We start from the raw sequence: 27,848 nt of genomic DNA on the forward strand, positions 1-27,848 counted from the left end.
CCCTGTGTATAGCCCACCCCTGTAGATATAGCCCCCTGTGTATAGCCCACCCCTGTATATAGCCCCCCTCTGTAGATTTCACCCACCCCTGTAGATATAGCCCCCCTGTGTATAGCCCAGCCCTGTAGATATGGTCCACATGTAGATATGGTCCCCCTGTAGATATGGTCCCCCTGTAGATATGGTCCCCCTGTAGATAGCCCACCCCTGTAGATAGCCCACCCCTGTATATATAGTCCCCCTGTAGATATAGTCCCCCTGTAGATATAGTCCCCCTGTAGATATAGTCCCCCTGTAGATAGCCCACCCCTGTATATAGTCCCCCTGTATATAGTCCCCCTGTAGATATAGTCCCCCTGTAGATATAGCCCACCCCTGTATATAGTCCCCCTGTAGATATAGCCCACCCCTGTATATAGTATCCCACAAATAGCTCCCCCTATAGTGCTCCACAGAAAGCCCACCCCTGTATATAGCCCCCTTGTATATATAGTCCACCCCTGTATATAGTGCTCCACAGATAGCCCACCTTTGTATATAGTATATACAGGGGTGGGCTATCTGTGGAGCACTATATACAGGGGTGGACTATCTAGTGGAGCACTATATACAGGGGTGGACTATATGTACAAGGGGGGGCTATATACAGGGGTGGGCTATCTGCAAAACACTATATACAGGGGTGGACTATATGTGGAACACTATATACAGGGGTGGGCTATATCTACAGGGGGGCTACATACATGGTTGGGCTATCTGTAGAGCTCTATATACAGGGGTGGGCTATATCTACAGGGGGCTATATACAGGGGTGGGCTATCTGTAGAGCACTATAGGGGGAGTTATTTGTGGGACACTATATACAGGAGTGGTCTATATGGGGGCACTATCTACAGGGGGCTCTATGGCAGGCACTATCTACAGGGGGCACGGTTACATATAGTTACATAGTTAGTACGGCTGAAAAAAGACACATGTCCATCAAGTTCAACCAAGGGAAGGGAAAAGGGAAGGAAAAATTTCTACACATAGGAGCTAATATTTTTTTGTTCTAGGAAATTATCTAACCCTTTTTTAAAGCCATCTACTGTCCCTGCTGTGACCAGCTCCTGCGGTAGGCTATTCCATAGATTCACAGTTCTCACTGTAAAGAAGCCTTGTCGCCTCTGCAGCTTGAACCTTTTTTTCTCCAGACGGAGGGAGTGCCCCCTTGTTTTTTGAGGGGGTTTTACAAGGAACAGGATTTCACCATATTTTTTGTATGTGCCATTAATATATTTATATAAGTTAATCATGTCCCCCCTTAGTCGTCTTTTTTCAAGGCTAAATAGGTTTAATTCTTTTAATCTTTCCTCATAACTTAGATTCTCCATGCCCCTAATTAGCTTCGTTGCTCTTCTTTGTATTTTTTCCAACTCCAGGGCATCCTTTCTATGAACTGGAGCCCAGAACTGAACTGCATATTCTAGATGAGGCCTCACTAATGCTTTGTAAAGTGGTAATATTACATCCCTGTCCCGCGAGTCCATGCCTCTTTTAATACACGACAGTATCCTGCTGGCCTTTGAAGCAGCTGATTGACACTGCATGCTGTTATTGAGTTTATGATTTACAAGTACACCCAGATCCTTCTCAACAAGTGAATCCGCCAGTGTAGCTCCCCCTAGGACATATGATGCATGCAGGTTGTTGGTACCCAGATGCATAACTTTACATTTATCTACATTAAACTTCATCTGCCAAGTGGACGCCCAAACACTTAGTTTGTTTAAATCTGCTTGCAATTCATGAACATCTTCCATAGTCTGAACTATATTACATAGCTTGGTGTCATCTGCAAAAATAGAAATAGTGCTATTAATCCCATCCTCTATATCATTAATAAATAAGTTGAATAATAGTGGTCCCAGCACTGAACCCTGGGGTACACCACTTATAACCGGTGACCATTCAGAGAAGGAATCATTGACCACAACTCTCTGGATACGGTCCTTGAGCCAATTCTCAATCCAATTACAAACTATATTTTCTAAACCTATAGTCCTTAATTTACCCATTAGACGTCTATGAGGGACAGTGTCAAATGCCTTTGCAAAGTCCAAAAACACTAAATCCACAGCGGCCCCTCTGTCTAGACTTCTGCTCACCTCTTCATAAAAACAGATTAGGTTAGTTTGACAACTTCTGTCCTTAGTAAAACCGTGCTGGCTGTCACTTATAATGCTATTTATTGTCACATAATCCTGTATATAGTCCCTCAATAGCCCCTCAAACATTTTCCCCACGATGGATGTTAAGCTTACTGGTCTATAATTACCTGGGGAAGACCTAGAGCCCTTTTTGAAAATAGGCACCACATTTGCGCTGCGCCAGTTTCTTGGCACTATACCAGTCACTAGAGATTCTCTGAATATTATGAAAAGGGGGACAGAAATAACTGAACTAAGCTCTTTAAGAATTCTAGGGTGTAACCCATCTGGTCCCGGGGCCTTGTGCACATTTATTTTATTTAATTTAGCTTGGACCATCTCTACATTCATCCAATTCAGTATATCAACTGATATATTAACAGCACTGGCACCGGCTACATCAGCTGCTCTTTCTTCAGTTGTATATACAGAGCTAAAGAACCCATTTAGTAACTCTGCCTTCTCTTGATCCCCTGTGATCAACTCCCCATTACCATTATCTAGGGGTCCTACATGTTCAGACCTTGGCTTTTTAGCATTTATATACTTGAAGAATTTTTTGGGATTTGTTTTACTATCCTTGGCCACCTGCCTTTCATTTTGTATTTTTGCTAATTTTATTACATTCTTACAGATTTTATTAAGCTCTTTATATTTTACAAAGGCTACAGCTGTACCCTCAGATTTGTATTTTTTAAATGCCCTTTTTTTGTCATGTATTGCCCCTTTCACAGAAGGTGTAAGCCATGTGGGGTTTAATTTGAGTCGTTTATACTTGTTACCTATAGGAATACATTTTGCACTATAATTACCCAAAGTAGATTTGAAAATCTCCCATTTATTATTTGTCCCACACGGTGTGTGTGTGTGACACGGTGTATGGTGCTATTATAATTAGAGGTGCAGTGTATGGCGCTATTATATTTAGGGGCGTAGTGTGTGGTATAATGATAACTTTATACTTATTTATAGGTGCAGAAATGTTGGTAAAGTGAGAAGCTGAAGACATCTGAGCGGCAAACTGCAGAAATGGTCCGGGAGAATTCATCATAGAGGTCTGGACCAAATGGAGAAAAAGAACTAGAATCTGAGACGTCACCGGTGAGTCACTTAATGTAAATGTTTATTCTGCCTCTAATCAGTACTGTAGTAACTGTATGATCTGCAGCGAGATGATGGGTGGTAGGATTTATTTTTTGTGAAACGGCATCTCCCAGCATATCCTTATCATTGTTCGGGCCATGCTGGGAGCTGTAGTTTTACGCCGTACAAACCTATACGGCAGGGGTTGCACTAAATTGAGCTGTATTTGTTCTGGGGCTGTATATACGTATTGAGCTTGCTTCTGGGGCTGTATATATGTACTGAGCTTGGTTCTGGTGTTGTGTATAGAACCATATTGCTTGTGAAATGTACAAATAATTTTATGCTCGCGTTACATAAAAAGAAATGACACGTCATTGATTAGTAGAGAAAACAAACACGCCGTGGGGGAAGGAGATGTCGGGAAAGAGGTTGGGGGGGCGCCAAACTGAATCTTTGCCCCGGGAGCTGGAGAACCTAGCTACGCCTTGGCTCCCTGTCTCTTGATCATGTTTCACATGCTGGGCTGGAGTGCAGAATCAGTGAGCAGCAGAACAAGTAGACCAGTGTCTTAGTAGCAGACAGTGAATAAGTAAAGCACTACTTTACACCTTGTAGTAGAGGAGAACGCAGACACTGGTAAATAGATGCAATGTCTGCGAGAGTAGAGAGGAATCATGGGAACTGTAGTTCTTTACATGGTAATCCCGCTCAAACAAAATGAAAATAACAGTGCTGCACAGAGCTGGCAATATAATGAAAATAAAAAATAACTACTTCTGAGCTATAGTGGCCCCATCTGGTGAGCATTCAGTCACTTGTAGTTACTTTTTTGTATTTTTCATAAACTCGGAAAACCACTTCAATGTATGGCAATAGAAATGTTTAACTAACAATATCCTACACATCATACATAAAATATATGTGAAGTAGTCTTAGGGCTAGGTCACATGGCAGATTTTGAATGGCGGGTCCCAAGGCAAAATCCCCCGCAGAACTATTCCTCCCTCCCATTCGGGTTGCGCCCGAAGAACAAGCAGGATGCTTATTTTTCCCACTAGCTGAAATAATCAGCTAGCGGGAAAATTAAGCGTCCAACTCCCATTGAAATGAATAGGAGGCAGAATTTTGCAAATACCCTTAGGCCCCAAGCACACGACCGTAAAACCGTGGTTTTACGGACCCATTCGGTTCTATTGGCCGCGGACACCTCTCCGTAGCGCTACGGATGGGTGTTCGTGCCATAGAACCGTGCCGGGAATTATGGAACATGTCCTATTTTTCGTATCTTACGGCCCGTGCTGTGATTACGGGCACAGCCGTGTGCATGGGGCCTTATAGAGAGAAAAACAAAAAAGAATAACATCTAGACAAAAAAAGGGGAAGGAAAGGAATAACACCACCTTCGTTTCATATGAATGTAAAACATACTATATATAATCCGGTTTACTAATCTATAAAAAAGAGAAAGAGCTATAAGTAAGCCAAGAAGATCAGATCTTTAGAAATGAACCTTGAGCTCTCTTTTTCCAGTATGTCATTTCTTCAAATAGAAAAATGTGGTAAATTTTCCTTGTCTATTGTAGAACCTATTTCTTCTGACATCCAGTATGAGGAAATTAGAATTCTACCTGCTGCCGCTAATAAAAATAATAATTTCCTCATATTATTGTGGAAGATTAACATTTCCCATAATTCCTAATAAAGCTAGTTTTAGTGTAGTGGAGATAATTACTTTACACACTATTTCTTGGAAAACATTGGCCGAATTTTCTGATTTTGGGACAAAGCCACTAAATATAAATATTATAGTACCCTTCATTTATTTACATTTCAAAAAAAATAGACATCGCCTTTAATTCATTGAGGTCAATTTCTTAAAGTCTGAAAGTGGAGTGAAAATATCCCCTACTTTTAAGAACATGTTAAATCGTTCTTTACTGTATTTTATGTTAAAAAAAAAAACGTTTCAAGAATGAAAATTAAGGGGCTTTTCATGTCAGAAGAATAAAATGTTCCTCCTTTTTAAGACCCTCTAATAGAGACCTTGAGATTCTTGAAATTCTGGAGGCAATGACCGAATTAAACAGTGTCTGTCACCAAAATGATGATACATATATTCTGTTCTATGTTAGGGTACATTCAAACGTGGCGGAATTGCTGTGGAATTCCGCTGCGGACAGTCCGCAGTGGAAATACTTAGCAGACAGTTTGTCCATTGGTTTCCACACCTTTTTAGTTATCTTCGTGCAGACGTTGCGGAAAACTCCGCTGCGGACCATAGGCTACGGTGCGGAAATTTCAGTCCGCAGCATGAAATGCCTGTTGCGGAGAAGAAGCGGAATTTCACTGTGTATTTCAGCCTTTGCAATGCAAAAACTGAAATCTGTGGCAAGTCCGCTGTGTTTTCTGCAACGTCTGAATTACCTGTCAAATATGCAAATGTTAGTGCAGTTTCGTTGCGTAATTGCCCCAAATCTGCACCAACATTTGCAGCAGAAAAATTCTGCTACGTCTAAACGTGCCCTTACTGCTTTTTCTTATAGTAACTTAAACTGCAGATGTCCTAAATTTAATCTATGAGTAAGGCCCTGTTCACACTGTGTTTTTTGACGAGTTTTTTGACGCGGAAACCGCGCCGCAAAACTCGTCAAAAACCGCCCAAAAATGCCTCCCATTTCAATGGGAGTTGGACGAGTTTTTTTACCGCAAGTAAAAAAAACGCATCGCAGTAAAAAGAAGCGTCATGACCCATCTTGAGGCGGTTTCCGCCTCCAAAACCCCATTTCAATCAGTCAGAAAGAGGAAAAAAACACCTCGACGAGTGTTTTGACGAGTTTTTGTCAAACCACTGTGCAAAAACGTTCTGGAGCAGTTTTTGCAGGAGGAATTTTCCTCCTGCAAAAAACTCAGTGTGAACATAAGTGGCTGCTGATGAATATTCATTATGCATTCTGCTCCTGTCGGCCCTCTTATAAGCAGCTGATTGATCGTGTCACTTGCCATACTATGCTGAATCTGATTGGTCAGAGCCCCCCACTGCAACTCCAGTCTTTAGACTCGCTCAGACACAAGCCTACCCTTCAGATTCATTTGCTTCATTAAGCAAAAAAGGACATTGACACTAAAAAAGTAAGTTATCATGTCTACATATGTCCACAAGCGAATATATCATAAACTGATACAGATGATACCCCCAAAAGTGATGACAGATACACTTTAAGTCCCTAACCTGAAATAATGAAGGACAGGACCAATCTGTATTTTAGAACTCTAGTCCAGTACTGTTGCCTTGGTTAACCCCTACCCGCACCAGTCAGTAACTGTACGTCTTGGCAAGAGGGTACTTCCCGCACCAAGACGTACAGTTACTGAACCGTTCCCGGTGTTCACTGTCCTAACAGACAGAGTCCGAGAACCAAGAGATCAGCTGTCCCCGACAGCCGACACTCCCGTCACCGGCCAGCGGTCCAACGCTGGCGATTCCTGCAATTAACCACTTTAATGCGGTAGTCAATAGCGATTGTCGCATTTAAGGGGTTTGTAGCAGATCGGCACCCACCATGACGCGATTGCAGGGGTGCCGATGGTTGGGTCTGCCATGTACTGAAGCCTATGTGGACCCACTCCAAAAGGTCCTGATAGGCTTGCTGCCAGTGTCACACTAGCATCTCTAATACATTACACTACATAGGTAGTGTAAAGTATTAGTATAAAGATCAGTGTTGCAGGCTTTCAAGTCCCCTAGTGAGACAAAAAAAAGTTAATAAAATGTTGTATTAGGCCGGGTTTGCAAAAGGCACTTAACAGCTCCGTGTGTCATCCCCGTATAATGCGCAGCAGCGTGACTTTCGCGCAGCCGCCATCATTATGACACTCCATTTGGATGTTTGTAAACAGAAAAGCACGTGGTGCTTTTCTGTTTACATTCATAGTTTGACAGCTGTTGCGCGAATCACACGCGTCCCACGGAAGTGCTTCCATGTGGCATGCGTGATTTTCACGCACCCATTGACTTCAATGGGTGCGTGATGCGCAAACAACGCAGAAATATAGGACATGTCGTGAGTTTTTCGCAGCGGACTCACGCGGCGCAAAAATCACGGACTGTCTGCACTGCCCCATAGACTAACATAGGTCCGTACGACACGCGTGAAAATCGCACACGTTGCACGGACGTATTACACGCTCGTGTAAATGAGCCCTAAGAGTGTAAAAATAAAAGTTATAAGTTAAAAAAAACAGCCTTTTTTTCCTACAATAGGCCTTTTAGTATAGGAAAAAAATGAAAACGTTAAAAAAGTACACACATTTGTTATCACCGAGTTCATAACGACCCAAACTATAAAACTATAATGTTATTGAAAAAAAACACAAAAAAAAAACAATGACAGAGTCACTATTGTTTGGTAACCACCCCTCCAAAAACATAGAATAAAAAGTGATCAAAAAGTCACAAGTACCCTAAAATAGCATTGTACATAACTATGATGCTAGGAGCCCGGCTCCCTGCACTGTGTTCGGTCCGGGACTTCCGGCCGAAATACGTCCGTCCATTACGGACGTTAATGTGCTCGTGTGAACCCAGCCTAAAGATGGCAATATACTGCAATACATTAGTATTGCAGAGTATTGTCCCCTAGGGGGACTACTAAAATGTGAAAAAAAAGTTAAATAAAGTTGTTATTATTAGTGGAAATAAAATATTAAAAAGTTCAAAAAAACACTATTCTAATTTTTTCTCTAAAGTAATGTAAAAAATAAAATAAATAAACTAAGCTGGTAAAGCTGTGTCCTTAAAAGTAAGAACTATTACAATAGACCATTATTTAACTCGCACGTAAAAAAAAAAAACATTTAAAATGCCCAAATTTTTTGGTCAAATAAAACGTGATCAAAAAGTTGTATGTACCAATAAATAAAACTACAGCTCATCCCACAAAAAATAAGCCCTTACACCGCTCAAAAAATAAAAAAGTTATGGCTCTCAGAATGTGGTGAAACAAAACCAGTTTTTTTTTTTTTTTTAACAAATAGTTGTTTCTTTGTAAAAGTAGTCAAATATAAAAAAAACTATATAAATTTGGTATCACCGTAATCGTATTAAGCCACAAAATCAAGTTAAGTTGACGTTTTTACAGCAGGGTGAAAGCCGTAAAAACGAAACCCAAAAAACAATGGAGAAATCGCAGTTTTTTCCAATTTCAGCCCAAAAATCATTTTTTTTCAGTTTTACTCTAGCCCAACATGTGGGACATTTCTAAAAACTAAATCTGGGCTATAAATATTGAGTTGCATTTTTCTGGTAAAAGCTTCTGTGTTACAGAAAAAAAACAGATTAAAATGGATTTTCTAAATTGAAAAAAATGAAATTTGTAAGTTTCACCTCCATTTAATTCCTGTGAAACACCTAGAGGTTTAAGAAACGTTCTAAATTCTGTTTTGAATACTTTGAGGGGTGCAGTTGTTAAAATGAGGTGACTTATGGGGGGTTTCTAATATATAAGGCCCTCAAAGCCACTTCAGAACTGAACTGTTTTTTTAAAAAAATAGGTTTTGGAAATTTTCTTGAAAATGTGAGAAATTGCTGCTAAAGTTCTAAACCTTGTAATGTCCTAGAAAAATTAAAGTATGCTTAAAAATTATGCCAACATAAAGTAGACATATGGTGAATGTTAACTAGTAACTATTTTGTGTGGTATTACTATCTGTTTTATAAGCAGATATATTTAAATTTGGAAAAATGCAAATTTTTGTCAATTTTCTCAAAATGTTGGTGTTTTCACAAATAAATACTGAATTTATCAACCAAATTTTTCCACTAACATAAAGTACAATACGTCATGAGAAAACATTCTCAGGATCGCTTGGATAGGTAAAAACATTCCCAAGTTATTACCACATAAATTAATACATGTCAGATTTGAAAAAATCAGAGGTGTCCACAAGGCCAAAACAGGCTCAGTCGTGAAGGGGTTAATATATTAATGTTTGGGACCCCTATTTTAAGTATCATTTATAAATATCTTAATGGCAATGGAGACATTACCTGCTCAATAGCAAACAATTTTGTTGGTGAGCTGGAATACCCACCCCTCCTCTCTGGCTTGAATCGAGCCAGCAACTGTAATTGTATGGTAATCTATGTTGACCACCTTCTACCAAAAAAAATTAAGAATTTCCTTTTTAGTTGTTGGCCTACTTTACTGCTTACACTGGAGTTGGCATCTCACTCTCATTCTGAATGACATATGTGGCTAGTTATGAAGCGATACAATTGTTCCCACATCTCTGGATGACAAGGAAGATTTGCCATTTAACCCCTTCCCGCTCCTGGACGTACTATTAGGTCATGGTAGCTGTATCGTTCGCGCTCCATGACCTAATATTACGGCCATTTCGGCCATCCTCCCGACACATACAGGAGCTGTGACAGCTGCTGTCTCATACAGCAGCTGCCGCAGCTCCTACAGCGGGAACTGATCGCTGTGTCCCCGCTGATTAACCCCTTAAAAGCCGCGTTCAATAGAGATCGCGGCTTTTTAGGGGTTAAGCTGCCATCGCCGGCCTGCTACACGATAGCGGCCGGCAATGGTGACTATGGGTACCGGACACCAAACAATGGCGTCCGGCTATGCCATCGACGGAAGCCTAGTGGGTCCTGACAAAGTCAGGACCCACTATGCTTGCTGTCAGTGAGTAGCTGACAGTTCTAATACACTGCACTACGCATGTAGTGCAGTGTATTAGAATTGCGATCAGGGCCTCCTGCACTCAAGTCCCCTAGTGGGACAAAGTAATAAAGTAAAAAAAAAAGTAAAAAAAAGATGTGTAAAAAGAAGAAAATAAAAGTATTAAAAGTGCTAAAAGTAAAAATCCCCCTTTTTACCTTATCAGTCCTTTATTATTAATAAAAATATATAAACAAACAAATAAACTATACATAATTGGTATCGCCGTGTCCGGAACGGCCTGAACTACAAAATTATTTTGTTATTTATCCCGCACGGTGAACGCCGTAAAAGAAAATAATAATAAACCGAACCACAATCACAATTGTTTGGTCACTTCACCTCCCAAAAAATAGAATAAAAAGAGATCAAAATGTTGCATGTACCTAAAAATGGTACTGATCCAAACTGCAGTTCGTTACGCAAAAAATAAGTCCTCACACGGCTTTTTTTGATGGAAAAATTAAAAAGTTCTGGCTCTTAGAATAAGGTAACACAAAAAGTGAATGATTTTTTACAAAACGTATTTTATTGTGCAAACGCCATAAGACATAAAAAAGCTATAAACATCTGGTATCGCTGTAATCGTATCGCCCCGCAGAATAAAGTGAATATGTCATTTATAGCGCACGGTGCACGCTGTAAAAAAAATAGAATAAAAAAACAATAGTAGAATTGCTGTTTTTTAGTCACCACGCCACCTAAAACTAGAATAAAAACTGATCAAAAAGCAGCATGCACCCCAAGAAAACTACAATGGATTCCTCAAGGGGTCTACTTTCCAAATTGGGGTCACTTTTGGAGGGTTTCCAATGTTTTGGCACCACAAGACCTCTTCAAACCGGACATGGTGCCTAACAAAAAAGAGGCCTCAAAATTCACTAGGTGCTCCTTTGCTTCAGTCCATTACTGCACTAGGGCCACATGTGGGATATTTCTCAAAACTACAGAATCTGGGCAATAAGTATTGAGTTGCGTTTCTCTGAAAAATCCTTTTGTGTTATAAAAAAATTGTATAAAGAGGATTTTCTGACAAAAAAAAGATGGAAATTTCACCTCTACTTTGCTCTAAATTTCTGTGAAACACCTAAAGGGTTCATAAACTTTCTAAATGCTGTTGTGAATACTTTGAGGGGTCTAGTTTCTAAAATGGGGTGTTTGATAGGGGTTTCTAATATATGGGCCCCTCAAAGCAACTTCAGAACTGAACTGTAACCTAAAAAAATAAATAAATGAGGCAATACTTTGCTTCTTACATTATACTGATAATGAGCTGTGCCCACCCCGAGATGACCCCAGTTTTGACCGTTTGTATAAACAGAGACCCCTATTAGACCGTTTCAGTGCCCGGTTTTCCCAAGCATACACCACCGAGACGTGTATTTCTATTGATGAGTCCTTGGTACATTTTAAAGGGCAAGGTATGGCGTGAAGATGTATAAGCTATGTGAGTGTGCATCAGGGTATACCTACAGATTTAGGATATATGAAGGGAAGGACAGCAGTATTAAGGCCCCAGAATGCCCACCCTTACTGGGAGTTAATGCAAAAATTGTGTGGGATTTGGTGCACCCACTGCTGGACCAGGGTCACCAGCTCTACCTGGATAATTTTTATACCAGCGTCCCACTCTTCAACTGCTTCTCTTCCAGAAGTCCTGCGGCATGCGGCGCTGCTAGAAGAAATCTGGGAGGCCTCCCTAAGACTCTGCTTGGGCAAACACTCAGAAGGGGTGAGAGCAGGGCACATTCTAGCAGCAACATATTGTGTGTCAAGTACAAGGACAAGAGAAATGTCCTTGTATTGACAACAATACATGGCCACACCAGTATCCACGTACCGTACAAGGTACCAGTACAGAGACCCACAAACCAGACTGCATCCTGGGAGGGGTGGACTTGTCAGATCAAGTCCTGAAGCCCTACAGCGCCATGCGGTGTGGTATAAGAAGCTGGCCGTGCACATCATACCGACGGCTTTGTACGATGTGTACGTGCTACGTCGATGTACAGGCCAGATGGGAACTTTCCTGGAATTTCAAGAGGTGATTATCAAGAACCTAATCTTTAGGGACCAAGAAGGGGGGGGGCACCCAGTACTTCTGGAAGCGGGGCCACACGCATCGTACCAGGGCAACACTTTCCAGGAGAAGTTCCCCAAACAGGCAAGAAGGGAAAAAGTCAAAAGAGGTGCAACATCTGCTATAAGAGGGGGATAAGGGAGGACACAATATATCAATGTGACACGTGTCCCGAAAAACCAGAGCTCTGTATGAAAGAGTGTTTTCAAATTTATCATACATCCCTTGGTTTATAATTTACCCCAATTTTACTTACCCTGATGTACTCCGCACAGCTTATCCCCCCTCGTCTTTCCCCTCTGGGCCCTGCTGTGTGCCCAGGCAGCTGATAACAGCCACTTGTAGGGTATTGCCGTATTCAGGAGAACCCACATTACAGTTTATGGTGTGTATGTCAAAATGCTCACTACACCTCTAGATGAATGCCTTAAGGGTGTCGTTTTTAAAACGGGGTCACTTCTTGGGAGTTTCAACTGTACTGGTACCTCAGGGGCTTCTGCATACATGACTTCGCACCAGAAAATCCCCAGTAGGCCAAATGGTGGTCTTTTCCTTCTCAGCCCTCCCATGGGCCCAAATGGCAGTTTATCACCACAAATGGGGTATTTTGGCACTAAGGACAAATTGTGCAACAGAATGGGGTATTTTGTTTCATGTAAAAATAAGAACTTTTCAGCCAAAACTACATATTATTGGAAAAAATTAATTTTGTTTTAATTCCCAGCCCAGTTCAAATAAGTTCTGTGAAAAAACTATGGGGTCAAAATGGTCACAACACCCATATTTGAATTCCTTGAGGGGTGTAGTTTCCAAAATGGGGTGACTTCTGGTGGGTTTCCATTGCTTTGATACCTCTGGGGCTCTGCAAATGCGACATGGCACCCGAAAACCAATCCAGCAAAATCTGGACTCCAACAAACACATAGCGCTCCTTTCCTTCTGAGCCCTCCCATGGGCCCAAACAGCAGTTTATCACCACAAATAGGGTATTGCCGCACTAAGGACAAATTGGGCAACAAAATTAGGTATTTTGTTCCCTGTGAAAATAAAAAAATTTGATCACAAATGACATTTTATTGGAAAAAATTACATTTTTTAATTTCACAGCCCAATTCAAATAGGTGCTGTGAAAAAACTGTGCAGTCAAAATGGTAACAACAACCATAAATGAATTCCTTGAGGGGTGTAATTTCCAAAATGGGGTCACTATTGGGGGATTCCTACTGTTTTGGCACCTCAACACCTTTTCAAACCTGGCATGCTGCCTAAAATATATTCTAATAAAAAAGAGACCTCAAAATGCACTAGGTGCTTCTTTGCTTCTAGGGCTTGTGTTTTAGTCCACAAGCACACTAGAGCCACATGTGGGACATTTCTAAAAACTGCAGAATCTGGACAATACAGATTTAGTAGTGTTTCTCTGATAAAAGCTTCTGTGTTACAGAAAAAAAAATTAATGAAATTGAAATTCAGCAAGAAAAATGAAATTTGCAAATTTCACCTCCACTTTGCTTTAATTCCTGTGAAAAGCCTTTCTAAATGCTGTTTTGAATAGTTTGAGGGGCCTAGTTTTTAAAATGGGATGTTTTATCAGGGTTTCTAATACATAGGCCCCTCAAAGCACTTCAGAACTGAACAGGTACCTTAAAAAAAAGGCTTTTGAAATTTTCTTAAAAACATGAGAAATTGCTGTTTATGTTCTAAGCCTTGTAACGTCCAAGAAAAATAAAAGAATGTTCAAAAAACAATGCCAATCTAAAGTAAACATATGGGAAATGTGAACTAGTAACTATTTTGGGTGGTATAACTGTCTGTTTTACAAGCAGATGCACTTAAATTCTGAAAAATGCTATTTTTTCAAAATTTTCTCTACATTTTGCAATTTTTCACCAATAAACACTGAATATATCGACCAAATTTTACCACGAACATGAAGCCCAATGTGTCACGAGAAAACAATCTCAGAATCGCTTGGATAGGTTTAAGCATTCCGACGTTATTACCACATAAAGTGAAATATGTCAGATTTAAAAAATGGGCTCTGAGCCTTAAGGCCAAAACTAGGCTGTGTCCTTAAGGGGTTAAAAAGCTGAGTGGCAATTACTGTGAGGACTGTAACAATGGGCATATTGGTTGCCACTCATCTTTCCAGCACCATCCGACCTCAAAGAATAAAAATAGTCTAAATGTTGAATAGTATCCAGTCTTACCTCCAGATGCAAGGGTCCTATAGGCAGTGCTGGGTTGTGAGTAGAATTGCAGCTGACAAATAATCCATATGACTCGGAACAAATACTCGGTGTAGGGCTGCAGGTTATTCACAGTATATGAAGGTTCAGTCACTGTCTGTAATTTAGGGACAACAGAAGTTAGGCTTCTCCATAAACACATTTAAGTATTAAAATGTAGAAGGTTCAGCAGTATGTTAATATCATTATCAAATTGTACTATACAAACAAATAATAAAGAGTCAATATGCAAATACTTTGCTCTACTGTTTTTCTGTTAACTTTCCCGTTAAAGGGGTTTTCAATATTTTACTGGTTGCCCTAGGAAAAAACTGTGGTTTCTCTGTCAGACATGCAACCTGACAACTTAAGGGGGGCTTTTACCACCCCCCACCACATTGAGCTACCACAATGCACTATTAGGCCTCATGCACACGACTGTAAAGGTATTTACTGTCCACAAATACAGATCAGATGGCTACAGATTCACAATTGCGGAAGCGCCCGTAAACTTCTATGGGCGAGTCCGTGCCACAATTGCAGACAAAAATAGGACATGTTCTATAATTTGCAGATAATTTCTATGGCCTGGACACGCATCCGTACATATACAGAAAGGTGTCCGTGGCTAATAGAAATGAATGGATCTGCAATTTCATCTGTATGGATTCCGTAATTACGGATGAAATTTACGGTCATGTGCATGGGGCCTAAGCAAGCAATGTGGTTATCCTGAGTGGAGGCACAGCAGGAGACAATGTTTTCATCCTTTGCCCCATTCGATGCGTGCCTTTGTTAGTTGAAGCTGATGCATCAAAGTCTATTTAACAACCTGCTCACTAGGATAGGGCGTAGGTCTTTTCTCCTCCTCTGTCCCAGTTTTATAAGAGACGCTCAGAGCGACCATATTGCTAATAGATACAAACTGTTTTAGATAACATAAACTGCTGTACAACTCCTAGAAAAAGGCTGCAAAAAGAGAAGTCTACATTTAAATGTAGTTTACAGTTTTGCTGTTATTTAATATGCGATATGCATACGTCTTACCTTTGTATTTTCCCATTCACTTGGAATTTTTACATATTTGCTCTGAACTATATATGTTGTTTCAGATATATTTGCTGAAATCCACCTTAATGTTACATTATGGGACCCAATAAAGGACACAAAAGGAGGTGTTGGAACAACAGTACAGTCTGTAAAGCAAAATGTAAATGTTCAGCAGCCATTTAGTCACAAGACAGTTATAGTCACAAATATGCTTTTAGGGAAGAATACCTACGTAATATATCAAGCGATACAGCATGCCCCAATTTTTTGGGGTATATTCATACAGAATCTATGAGAAAAACACTCTGTGTGCCTCAATATAAAATCGGAGTCAAATAGAGGTACAGTATGAGCCAATAACAGTTTCTGAGTGAGATATAATACATATAGATTATACATCTTAATTGCCATGTATACTATACCCAGGTTACAAAAAAATGGTAAATCGTATTGTAGTTAAAAAATATAAATAGAATATAACTATAAAAGTTATATACGACAACTAATTAGGCAAATGAAAGCTCGTTCCCCATCATTGGTGTATGTAAACATGGCACTGAACAGCCAACGAATGAGTTCACTCATCGCTGATTGGATCTTTTATGCTGCCATGTAAAATCATCTTAACCCCTTCAGTACGCAGCCTGTTTTGACCTTGTGGCACAACCGATTTGTTCAAATCTGACATGTTACTTTATGTGATAATAACTTGGGAATGCTTTTACCTATCCAAGCGATTCTGAGATTGTTTTTTTCGTGACATATTGTACTTTATGTTAGTGGAAAAATTTGGTCGATAAATTCAATATGTTTTAGTGGAAAAACACCAAAATTTCGAGAAAAATTGCAAAAATTAGCATTTTTCTAAATTTAAATGTAGCTTGTAAAACAGATAGTAATACCACACAAAATAGTTACTAGTTAACATTTCTCAAATATCTACTTTATGTTGGCATAGTTTTTGAACGTCCTTTTATTTTCTGGGATGTTACAAGGTTTAGAACTTTAGCAGCAATTTCTCACATTTTCAAGAAAATTTCAAAAGGCTATTTTTTCAGGGACCAGTTCAGTTCTGAAGTGGTTTCGGGAGCCTTATATATTAGAAAGTCCCAATAAATCATCCCATTTTAAAAACTGCACCTCTCAAAGTATTCAAAACAGCATTCAGAAAGTGTCTTAACCATTTAGGCGTTTCTCATGAAATAAAGCAAAATAGAAGGGAAATTTATAAATTTAAATTTTTTTGCCAAAATGTATTTGTGAAACATTTTTTTCTGTAACACACAAGGTTTTACCAGAGAAACACAACCAATATTTATTGCCCAGATTCTGCAGTTTTTAGAAATATCCCACATGTGGTCCTAGTGTGCTAATGTACTGAAGCACAGGCCTCAGAGGCAAAGAATAGTGGATATTAATGCCACCTTTTTTTTAAGAATATATTTTAAGCACCATGTCAGGTTTGAATAGGTCTTGTGGTGCCAAAACAGTGGAATCCCCCAAAAGTGACACCATTTTGGAAACTACACCCCTCAAGGAAATTATATAGGGGTATAGTTAGCATTTTGACCCCACAGGTTTTGTGCTAAATTTACTGAAATTAGTCTGCGAAAATAAAAATTTACTTTATTTCGGAAAAAACGTAGACCTTTTTAATTTTTACAAGGAATAAAGAATAAAAAGACTCCCAAAATTTGTAAAGCATCAGCTCCTGAAATACCCCATATGTGGTAATAAACGGCTGTTTGGACCCACGGCAGGGCTCAGAAGGGAAGGAGCGCAATTTAGATTTTGGAGCACAGATTTCGCTGGAATGGTTTTCGGTGCCATGTCCCGTTTGCAAAGCCCTGGAGGGACCAAAACAATGCAAACACCCCAAAAGTGACCCCATTTTGGAAACTACACCCCTCAAGGAATTTTTGTAGGGGTATAGTTAGCATTTTGACCCCACAGGTTTTTTGCAGAATTTAGTGGAATTAGGCTGTGAAAATAAATAAAAAGCTATACGAGAAAGCTACATTGAGAAAGCTACACGCGAAACGCGCGTCGGGGCGCTATCTTATCCACTGGGTCATACCACTACACTACGGAAATATGGGTAAGCAGAATATGGAGGTTATGTTAGGTCATCTATACTCTATTCACACTGTTTATGCTTATTCGGTGTAGACTCTATCTTTACTGCCTGTCTTATCTGACACACTCTCTATCTGGGAATACCTTGCTAAATTTTGGATTAATGATAGATGTGTCTTTGTATACTCTATTTTGTCCACCTATATTTTTGACATATCGTGTCATACTGTGATCCAGTTATAAAGACCTGTTTTAGATTCTTATGTTTTTTGATTTGTAATAAAGAATATCTATTTTTCAACTTTCTTTTGATATCTATGGACTCTTTGTTTCTCTTATTTATATATGAAAATAAATATCAACATTTTTGTCCACTAAAATGTTGAATTTTTTAATTTTCACAAGGGATAAAGGAGAAAAAGCCACCCAACATTTGTAAAGCAATTTCTCCAGAGTACGGCAATACTCCACATGTGGTAATACATTTTTTTTTATGAGAAATTAATTAACCCTTTTAGGAATTACCCTTTTTTTGCTTTTTCATTTTAGTTTTTTTCTCCCCGCTTTTTTTTTCTCTCAATAGAGTGGTGTGAGGGCTTATTTTTGCAGGAGGAGTTGTAGTTTCTGTTGACACCATTTAAAGTACCATAAAATGTACTGGAAAACGGAAAATAAAATTATGTGCGGGGTGAAATTGAAAAAAACTGTGATTCCTTCATTGTTTTTTGGGTTTTGTTTTTACCGATTTCACCGGGCAGTAAGAACGACAACTTAACTTTATTTTGCGTCTCAATACGATTACGGTGATACCAAATTTATATAGTTTTTTTTAATATTTTACTACTTTTCCAAGTAAAAAATTTTTTGTTAAAAACACAAACACAAACACATAACTTTTTTTTTATTTCTTGGTCAATTGAGTGGTGTGAGGGCTTATTTTTGGCGGGACGAGCTGTAGTTTTTATTGGTACCATTGTTTGGTACCTACAACTTTTTGATCACTTTTTATTACATTTTCTTTAGAGATAAGGTGACCAAAAAACAGCAATTCTAGTATTTTTCATTCTTTTTTTCTTACAGCCTTCCCCACACGCTATAAATTACAATTTACTTTATTCTGCGGGTCGGTACGATTATGGCAATACCATATGTATATAGTTCTTTTATGTTTTGCAGCGTTTGCACAATAAAATCACTTTTTTTATAAAACAATTTCTTTTTTGTGTCACCATATACTGAGAGACATAACTTTTTTATTTTTGCATCGACAAGGCTGTGTAAGTTTTTTTTTTTTTGCGGGACATGCGACTTTTGGGGTACATGCGACTTTTTGATCACTTTTTATTCTATATTTTGTGTGGGGTGGTGACCAAAAAATAGCGATTCTGGCATTGTTTTTAGTTTATATTTTTAGGTGTTCACCGTGCAGGAAAAATAACAATATAGTTTTATAGTTTGAATCGTTACGGATGCGGCGATACCAAATCTGTGTACTTTTTTTTAAAGTTTTATTTTTACACTTTTATAAAACACTTTTATTAACTTTTTTACCTGTTTTTTTTTTTTTACCTGCAGCACTGATCGCTTGCTAGACTACATTACACTACCTACATAGTGTAATGTATTCCAACTGTCAGTGTGACAACACAGTTACTCTGACAGTAAGCCTATGAGGACCAGCCTGAGGCTGCTCCCTATAGGCTTCCATACATGGAAAACCTGGAGGCCGTAGTCTGGCCTCCGGTTGCCATGACAACCATTGGCAACCCCCATGCAATTGCATGGGGGCTGTTGATGTGCTACAAACCCCCTAAATGCAGCGATCGCAATCAATCTCCGTATTTAAGGGCTTAATTGCCAATATCAGCAGCGATAACCCGTTTATCGGCAACAGTGTCACAGTGTGCATCGAGAACAACTCAGTGACTTCCTGTCACTATGTCAGGAAGCCTATCAGGAGAAGCCGTAGGCTGCATTTAAGGGGTTAATTGCCAAAATCAGCGGCAAATGACCGCTGGCCGGCAAGAGTGGAGTGTCAGCTGTCAGAGACAGCTGACCTCCCGATTCTCGGTTCACATTGTCACCGACAGTGTTCACCGGGAACCGTCGCAGTAACTGTACGTCCCGGTGAGGTAAGACACTGGCCACCAGGACGTACAGTTGCATCTTTGTGCGCCTAGGAGTTAAAGGAGCTGTCCACTTTTCTTTTGTATTAATTTATTCATATAATAGGAAATCATACCGTTTTTTAATCTACATGTAATTAAAATTCTGTTCACATACCTTTCTTAAACCAGTGCAGTGGACTCCATTGGCTAACTGAATGGACTAAATATAGTGCCAGTCATGTGGCCCATCACCCACACATCATGTGACCCCTGGCATACAGGTAACACTGCCCAGGTATCTAACATATGAATAATAGATTATTGAGGCGCAGGAGTTATAAAGTATTTCTACCTACAGCATTTCATCATCATCATGTCTGTGAGTCTCTGTGAGGATCAGATCTTACATTCTTCTCTCTGTCTTCACGGTGTTGTTGTTTTTTTAACAGTTAACTTTATTACCAACATGGCAACATCGCCTAAAGGCAGTTGGCCATTTTATACAAGTAAATACATGCAGAGTGAATAAGTTATTCATCATTATTCCACCATCAGTCCTATTCACTTTGCCCATTATGTGTCCTCTATGAGGCCCCACCACATGTATGTCATGGAACCCTGTTGCTAACTGAATGCTAGGGACCATGTATGTGTGTGACGGCAGGATGTCACGTGACTGACGCCATGTTTAGTCATATTCGTTTAGCCTGTGGATGCATTACACAGGACTAATCTGTGGGCTGTACCATTCTACTGTGAAGAGACAGGGGCCTACTGCACGTACATAAGAAAGATATGTGGGCCGAACTTCTCATACATGTATATTTAAAAAAACTATTATTTCCTATTCTACAAATAAATAAAAAAATAAAATAAAAACTGGACAAACCTTTTAGGCCCTATTCCAAAAAACGCGCGAAACGCATGATTTAAGATTCCCATTGGCATCAATGGTAAAATGCATTGTTAGTGAATGCAACACATTTTTTTACACAAGCCTATTTAAAAAGTGCGTAGTGTAAAAGAAGAAGCGTCAGGGCAATTATTTGGCGCGTAAAATGTGCCAAAAATGCACCTAATTCCTATAGTCAATGTGAGTCCTAATTACGCGCCCAAAAGCACCCACAAATCCTGCACAAAAACGCATCAAAAAACGCAACGAAAATGTATGAAAAAAAACCTGTATTTTATAAAGCACTATACAAAAACGCTAGCAGGCGCAGTTCAGAGTCACACAGCAGAGAAGCCGGTTTGTAGGGAGATAGCAGGCACCATTATGAAGACCGGCTGCACTGCAGGTAAGGTGTGTGTGTGTTTGTCTGTCTCTCTCTCTCACAGACCCCCCCTTTCGTGAACCCCCCCTCGTGACCCCCTCCTCCGTGTGTGTGTGTGTGTGTGTGTGTGTGTGTGTGTGTGTGTGTGTGTGTCTGTGTGTAGCAGAGTTGTGTATGTGTGTCTGTGTGTAGCAGAGCTAAGTGTGTGTGTCTGTGTGTAGCAGTGTTGGGTAAGCTTGTCTGTGTGTAGCAGTGCTGTGTGTGTGTCTGTGTGTAGGAGAGCTGAGTGTGTGTCTGTGTGTAGCAGAGTTGTGTATGTGTGTCTGTGTGTAGCAGCATTGTGTATGGTTGTCTGTGTGTAGCAGAGTTGTGTATGTGTGTCTGTGTGTAGCAGAGCTGAGTGTGTGTATCTGTGTGTAGCAGCATTATGTGTGTGTCTGTGTGTAGCAGAGCTGTGTGTAGCAGAGCTGAGTGTGTGTGTCTGTGTGTAGCAGTGCTGAGTGTGTGTGTCTGTGTGTAGCAGAGCTGTGTGTAGCAGAGCTGAGTATGTGTGTCTGTGTGTAGCAGAGTTGTGTTTGTGTGTCTGTGTGTAGCAGAGCTGAGTGTATGTCTGTGTGTAGCAGAGTTGTGTATGTGTGTCTGTGTGTAGCAAGGCTGAGTGTGTCTGTGTGTAGCAGTGCTGCGTGTGTGTCTGTATGTAGCAAAGCTAAGTGTGTGTCTGTGTGTCGCAGAGTTGTGTATGTGTGTAGCAGGGCTGAGTGTATGTGTGTGTGTGTGTGTGTGTGTGTGTGTGTGTGTAGCAGAGTTGTGTATGTGTGTCAGTGTGTAGCAGAGCTGAGTGTGTGTGGAAAGGAATTGACTCAACATTTCTTTATTTACACAATGCGTTTTTTTAAAACGCGTGTGTAAAAAGGCGCGTTGTATGTACTAACAGCACACTTTACCAATTATGTAAATAAAAAGCGTGATAAAGCATTTTTTAATGCATTTTTTGGCACGTAAAATGCACAAAAAATTGTCAAATACACACCATGTGAACCTGTCAACTGAAAAGTCATTCACTTCACTTTCATCATTCTAAGGGTATGTTCACACGCAGTGCTTTCAGACATTTTTCGGGCCGTAAACGGCCCGAAAAATGGCTGGAAAATCGGAAGCAGAACGCCTACAAACATCTGCCCATTGGTTTCAATGGGAAATACGGCGTTCTGTTCCAACGGGGCATTTTTTACGGAGCAGTTTTCAAAAAACGGCACGTAAAAAGACGCCCAACAAAAAGAAGTGCATGTCACTTCTTGGGACGTTTTTGGAGCCGTTTTTCATTGACTCTACAGAAAAACAGCTCCAAAAACGTCCGTAAAAAACGCGGCCAAAAACGCGAGTTGCATTAAACAATGGCTGAAAATTAGGAGCTGTTTTCCCTTTGTTTAGTAAGCGTGTGAACATACCCTTAGCCTATTGGTGTGTCCTATAGGTTCTGCCAGCTGCCATTTGTACAGTCACTCCCAAAATGGCAACCGGACACTGCTTAGCAATTTAAAGACACCTTTTCCTGGCTTGTAGGAGGGGGGGTGAGATTCCCTCCCACATTTATGGCAGCTGTGAGTCAGGTTGCTTTGCCTTATTCACCTTGCTGTAATTCTGGGAAGTGATCCCTCTGGTGGCCAGGAAAACATGGCAAATTATTATTTCATTTTTAATACTTTCCACCATGTGGAAGAAGAATAAAAAATACAGCAAAAAACATAAAAAAATATAATAGAAATAAGTAATTTACTTTAAAAATAAAAGGTTTAATTCGTGACACATTCCCTTTAATGTACATACCTTCTAAATTGTCTTGTCTGCTGCTTCTAGATTCATTTAGATAATGACATTGTACGTCACAGGGTATAACCTGTAAAAATAAATACAAATATATATTCAAATACATTAGAAATTAAAAGACTCGGTGTGGGGAGAGGGCTACACAGCAAATTATGTTCTTCATTTCACCTATTGAATGAAGGAACATGCCAGCCAACACATTGGTATTTAAGCTAACGTCACAGCACAGGGGAAATGACCAAAGTAACCAAAACAAGTTGGCGACAGCATACAATAACCAAACTGGATATTTAGAAGAAATGTCCTTTTTTTTCTCCTTAAGTGTATAAGGATTGAAATGTATATTACACATTCAGTATATCAATCTGTATATGTAAAACTAAATAAAGAATTTGAAAAAGCTAAATAAAAAGATGAAACGTCGCCTGATGTTGGACTATAGAAAATGTCTTCTGAATTTCCAGTTTGTTATCGTGTTGTCATGTATTAAAAGAGGCATGGACTCGCGGGACAGGGATGTAATATTACCACTTTACAAAGCATTAGTGAGGCCTCATCTAGAATATGCAGTTCAGTTCTGGGCTCCAGTTCATAGAAAGGATGCCCTGGAGTTGGAAAAAATACAAAGAAGAGCAACGAAGTTAATAAGGGGCATGGAAAATCTAAGTTATGAGGAAGGATTAAAAGAATTAAACCTATTTAGCCTTGAAAAAAGACGACTAAGGGGGGACATGATTAACTTATATAAATATATGAATAGCCCATATAAAAAGATTCAACTTGCAGAAGCGACAAGCCTTCTTTACTGTGAGAACTGTGAATCTATGGAATAGTCTACCGCAGGAGCTGGTCACAGCAGGGACAGTAGATGGCTTTAAAAAAGGCTTAGATCATTTCCTAGAAAGAAAAAAATAGCAGCTCCTAGGTCAATGTGTAGAATTAATCTTTGTTTTATCCCTTCCCTTTTTTCCACCCCTTGGTTGAACTTGATGGACATATGTATTTTTTCAACCGTACTATGTAACTATGTTATAAGGTGCTAGTTTATTATGGTGTGCTGTAACCAACTTGATTTGGGAATTTGTATAGCAGAGTCGGACCCAACCCACTAGGTGATGAGTACCTGTTGCATATTGATCGGGTGTTGCTGGAACAAAGAATTATGTAACGTAAAATAACAACACAGGAACAAAAGGTGACCATGCACCTTAGACCAGGGGTTTCAAACACATGGCTTGCAGGCTTTATGCGGCCCCTGAGGCTGTCATCTGTGGTCTGTGGGGCACAGTAGCTCCCTCGGGAGAGGAGAGAGCAGGCCGAAGGAGGAATGTGCCGGCGCTCCTTCATGACGTCATGAATGAGCGCAGTCCCTTTCCCCCACAGGATCGTTGGTGGTAAGTGAGCAATGGCTACACAGCCCCCTATAGATAGTGCAACCCCCCATGTAGATATCGCCCCACACACAGCTATTTCTTTCCATCTCTCACATACTCATGCACGCTATGCTCGACTGAGTGTGCATGTGTATTCAATGGGGAGAGGGGAATAAGCTTGTGGCGGTGGCATATCTCCCGTGAGAACAAAGGATCGAGCAAGTTGAAATCCAACATGTCAATACTTCTTTCCATCGACATCTGCCAATGAGGTAGAGTCGGGATACCCCCATACATATTGGCGAGTTCAGCTGACCTTCGTCTAATATGTATAGGCACCTTAATAGTCACAGTGATATCACAGTGTAGGGTTGATGCACAGTAAAAGAGTCATTGCACACAGCAATGTCACAGTATGAGAAATGAAGTGACATAGTGTACGATTATGTCGCAACATAGGAGTAATGTCACAAACCCAGGGATAATAAACACATTGATGTCACAGCTAATGACTAAGGGCTAAAGTGATTTCACATTATGAGAATAATGCACACAGTGATGTCACAGTAGGGGAATATTGATCATAGTTTTGTCACTGAACGTGGATGTACATAATATCCCACCATAGAAATAAACACAATGAAGTCGCAGTAAAGGGATAGTAAGGATAATAATGTGACAATACAGAGATAATAAACAGTGACATTTCTGTACAGGGATAAAAAAAAAACCTGTGATGTCACAGTACAGCCGTAATAACAAATGTAAAGCAACTGCACTGGAATAATAGCCACAGTGATGTCACCGTGCAGGGATGATGCACACAGTGATTTTCTCAGTGCATGATAATAAACATAGTGAAGTCATAGGAAAGTGTTATTGAACAGTGATGTCACAATATGGGAAAAATGCTCACATTGATGCCCACAAATGGGGTAATGGGGTGATGGCAAAGAACAGTAATACTAAACAGTCACAGCTAAAGGCTGCAGTGATGTCACAGCGCAGAGAAAGTAAACACAGCAATATAATACAAGGACAATGCTCACAGTGATGTCACAGCACAGAGAACGTAAACACAGCAATATAATACAAGGACAATGCTCACAGTGATGTCACAGTACAAAGGTAATAACAACTGGCATTCCCGTATGTGTCAGATTGGCTGTAGGGCTTCATCAGGCCCCAAGGCCCAGGTATGACTGTAACCTCTGCACCCCCTATAGTTCCACCCCTGGATGGTGGGCATTACATTGAGGCCACATTGTTTTGTACATAATGTACGGTCCTATGCATTTCAATAGAAGCAAATATTATTCAATCATTCTGCTACTTTAATTACCTTTGTGTCTTTATGCATCCATGTGTGTAGCTCAGGACAACAGACTATGCCTACATGTCAATATGCAGTCAGGCTCTCCTTATCAATATCCTCTCAATGTTACTGACAATAACCAGCGGTAAAGAGGCTAGGAGGTCATAGTTTGTGTTTCTGTCACTAGTGACAGAAAAAAGCATAGAATTGTATGGGAGATAAGGAAACAGCTTAGTGTCCCTGCTTGGCTGGTTCCATTACTCCCCATAGACCTCTATGGAGACTGCTGCAAGAACACCAGACAAATTTTCCCATTTTGGCTCAGCTTCAAGACAGCGATGGAGACACGGAACTCCATTCTCCTAAACCATGTGGAAATCTTTTTTAAATGTGAAAGCAATGAGACCACCATTGAAGTGATTATAGCCATAAATTTGGAAAAATCTATAATAAATAAAAAATACAGATTATACAGATGCGAAAAACTAGAATGTGAATTTAATGATGATGTTTCTTTGACAATGGCAGCTAGCTTATATTGATCCCAGTGACCTTTCCAGCAGCAGTTGGTTTTGGGGCCTTTCTATTAAATACAACAAATGTGCTAGACTGGTGCTAGACTGGACTAGCCAAGTGTACACACCACTAAAATAGAGACAATCTATTTACAGTGACAAATACAAAGTATAATATGTTTAGAAAAAATACGTTCTTCATTTCTCCTGATCTTATTTCCAGATCTTGAAGCTGGAGAAATCTATTACTTAGTTTTATGCAGAAAATAAGAACATGGTGTAGTTGAGTTAACCATTAAGCCTTTGAGGCTGGGTTCACACGACCTATTTTAAGACGTAAACGAGGCGTATTATGCCTCGTTTTACGTCTGAAAATAGGTCTACAATACGTCGGCAAACATCTGCCCATTCATTTGAATGGGTTTGCCGACGTACTGTGCAGACGACCTGTTATTTACGCGTCGTCGTTTGACAGCTGTCAAACGATGACGCGTAAAAATACAGCCTCGTCAAAAGAAGTGCAGGACACTTCTTTGGACGTTTTTGGAGCTGTTTTCTCACAGACTCCAATGAATACAGCTCCAAAAACGGACGTAAAAAACGCTGCGAAAACGGTGCGAAAAACGCAGCGAAAAATGCGAGTTGGTCAAAAAACGTCTGAAAAGCAGGGTCTGTTTTCCCTTGAAAACAGCTCTGGATTTTCAGACGTTTTTGGTCACTACGTGTGCACATACCCTGATAGATAAAGTACACTTAGTAAATAATATAATGCAAATCATTGTGTAATATAGTTATTTATACGTAACTAATATAATAAATTCATATCTTATTATACTGAGTTAGCAATGGTACAAGACAAATGAATTTAACAATCAGATGTGACTCTAAATCCATAAAAAAATGAATAGCTATTTATCTTCTATTTGTAAAATCTTCCATAGGGGTGGCCATATTGGAGGCACAGGCTTCCTTCCTGTATTGTCTGTATAGACAGGGCAGCAGGGTGGGTGTGCTTTATGGCAGCTGCAAATATGGGAATTATTTGACAGGGAAATGTCTTAAATTATTACAGTCTCCAAGAAGTGATGGAGTACAGCCCCCTTCCCAAAGGCCGGGGAGTGACAGGTAAAATGTATACAGAGCCTAATCTGTGTGTGTATAGTGTTGATATTTTGCCTTGTCTAGGCCTCCAGTAGTCCAATTGAGCTGTCATGAAATCTGAAACCCTCTTCTTATGCTGTTCCAGTCTACACAGCAAAGTTTCCAAATGAGATACAGAAAACAAGAAGTATTCTTATGTATGTGCTAAAGGGGCTAGTGTGAAAACGGGGTTATTTAAAGATTTGTTTTAATACAGATAGTGACAAATACAATTTTTAACAGCATGAGAATTAAAAAAAAGTTTGAAAGATTTAAATAATTTGTCATATGTGATGATAAATTTAATTTAACCATTAGTGACAACCAATACGCCTTTTCACGGCGGTCACTAAGGGGCCCTAGACTAGTGTCCCGTGCAGGCTAGAGCGGGTACTCGGCTGTCTGATGACAGCCGAGTTCCTGTTCTAACATTAGCAATCGAAGTTTACTTAGATTGCGGATGTTTAACTCCTTAAATGTTGCGGTCAATAGCGACCGTGGCATTTAAATCATTTACAGAGGGAGGGGGCTCCCTCTATCACCCATTGGCGGCCCACAGCCATGGCAGCCGGAAGCCTAACAAAGGTCCCTGGGCCTGCCCTGGCTATATGCCTATTAGGGCTTATTCAGACGAACGGGACATACGTCCGTGCAACGAGCGTGATTTTCACGCGCGTCGCACGGACCTATATTAGTCTATGGGGCCGTGCAGACAGTTGCGTGATTTTTCCGCAACGTGAGTCCGCTGCGAAAAAGTCACGACATGTCCGTTCTTTGGGCGTATTTCGCGCATCACGCACCCATTGAAGTCAATGGGTGCGTGAAAATCACGCGCACCACACGGAAGCACTTCCGTTGG

General features: G+C 40.1%; 1 protein-coding gene across 1 annotated transcript in view; it reads right to left on the minus strand.

Moving 5' to 3' along the window:
- The window catches only part of ROS1 (ROS proto-oncogene 1, receptor tyrosine kinase), a 223,311-nt gene extending 200,464 nt beyond the window's left edge, over window positions 1–22,847 (minus strand). The window contains exons 1-4 of the mRNA XM_075863703.1: window positions 22,836–22,847; window positions 22,647–22,716; window positions 15,359–15,507; window positions 14,294–14,429 (exon numbers count right to left, since the gene is read on the minus strand). Of these exons, the coding sequence (XP_075719818.1) occupies window positions 14,294–14,429; window positions 15,359–15,507; window positions 22,647–22,716; window positions 22,836–22,847 (367 nt within the window). The remainder of the gene's footprint in view (window positions 1–14,293; window positions 14,430–15,358; window positions 15,508–22,646; window positions 22,717–22,835) is intronic.
- Window positions 22,848–27,848: the final 5,001 nt, after the last annotated feature.

This window comes from Rhinoderma darwinii, chromosome 4 (genome assembly GCF_050947455.1).
Source record: "Rhinoderma darwinii isolate aRhiDar2 chromosome 4, aRhiDar2.hap1, whole genome shotgun sequence".
NCBI classification, from domain to species: Eukaryota; Metazoa; Chordata; class Amphibia; order Anura; family Rhinodermatidae; genus Rhinoderma; species Rhinoderma darwinii.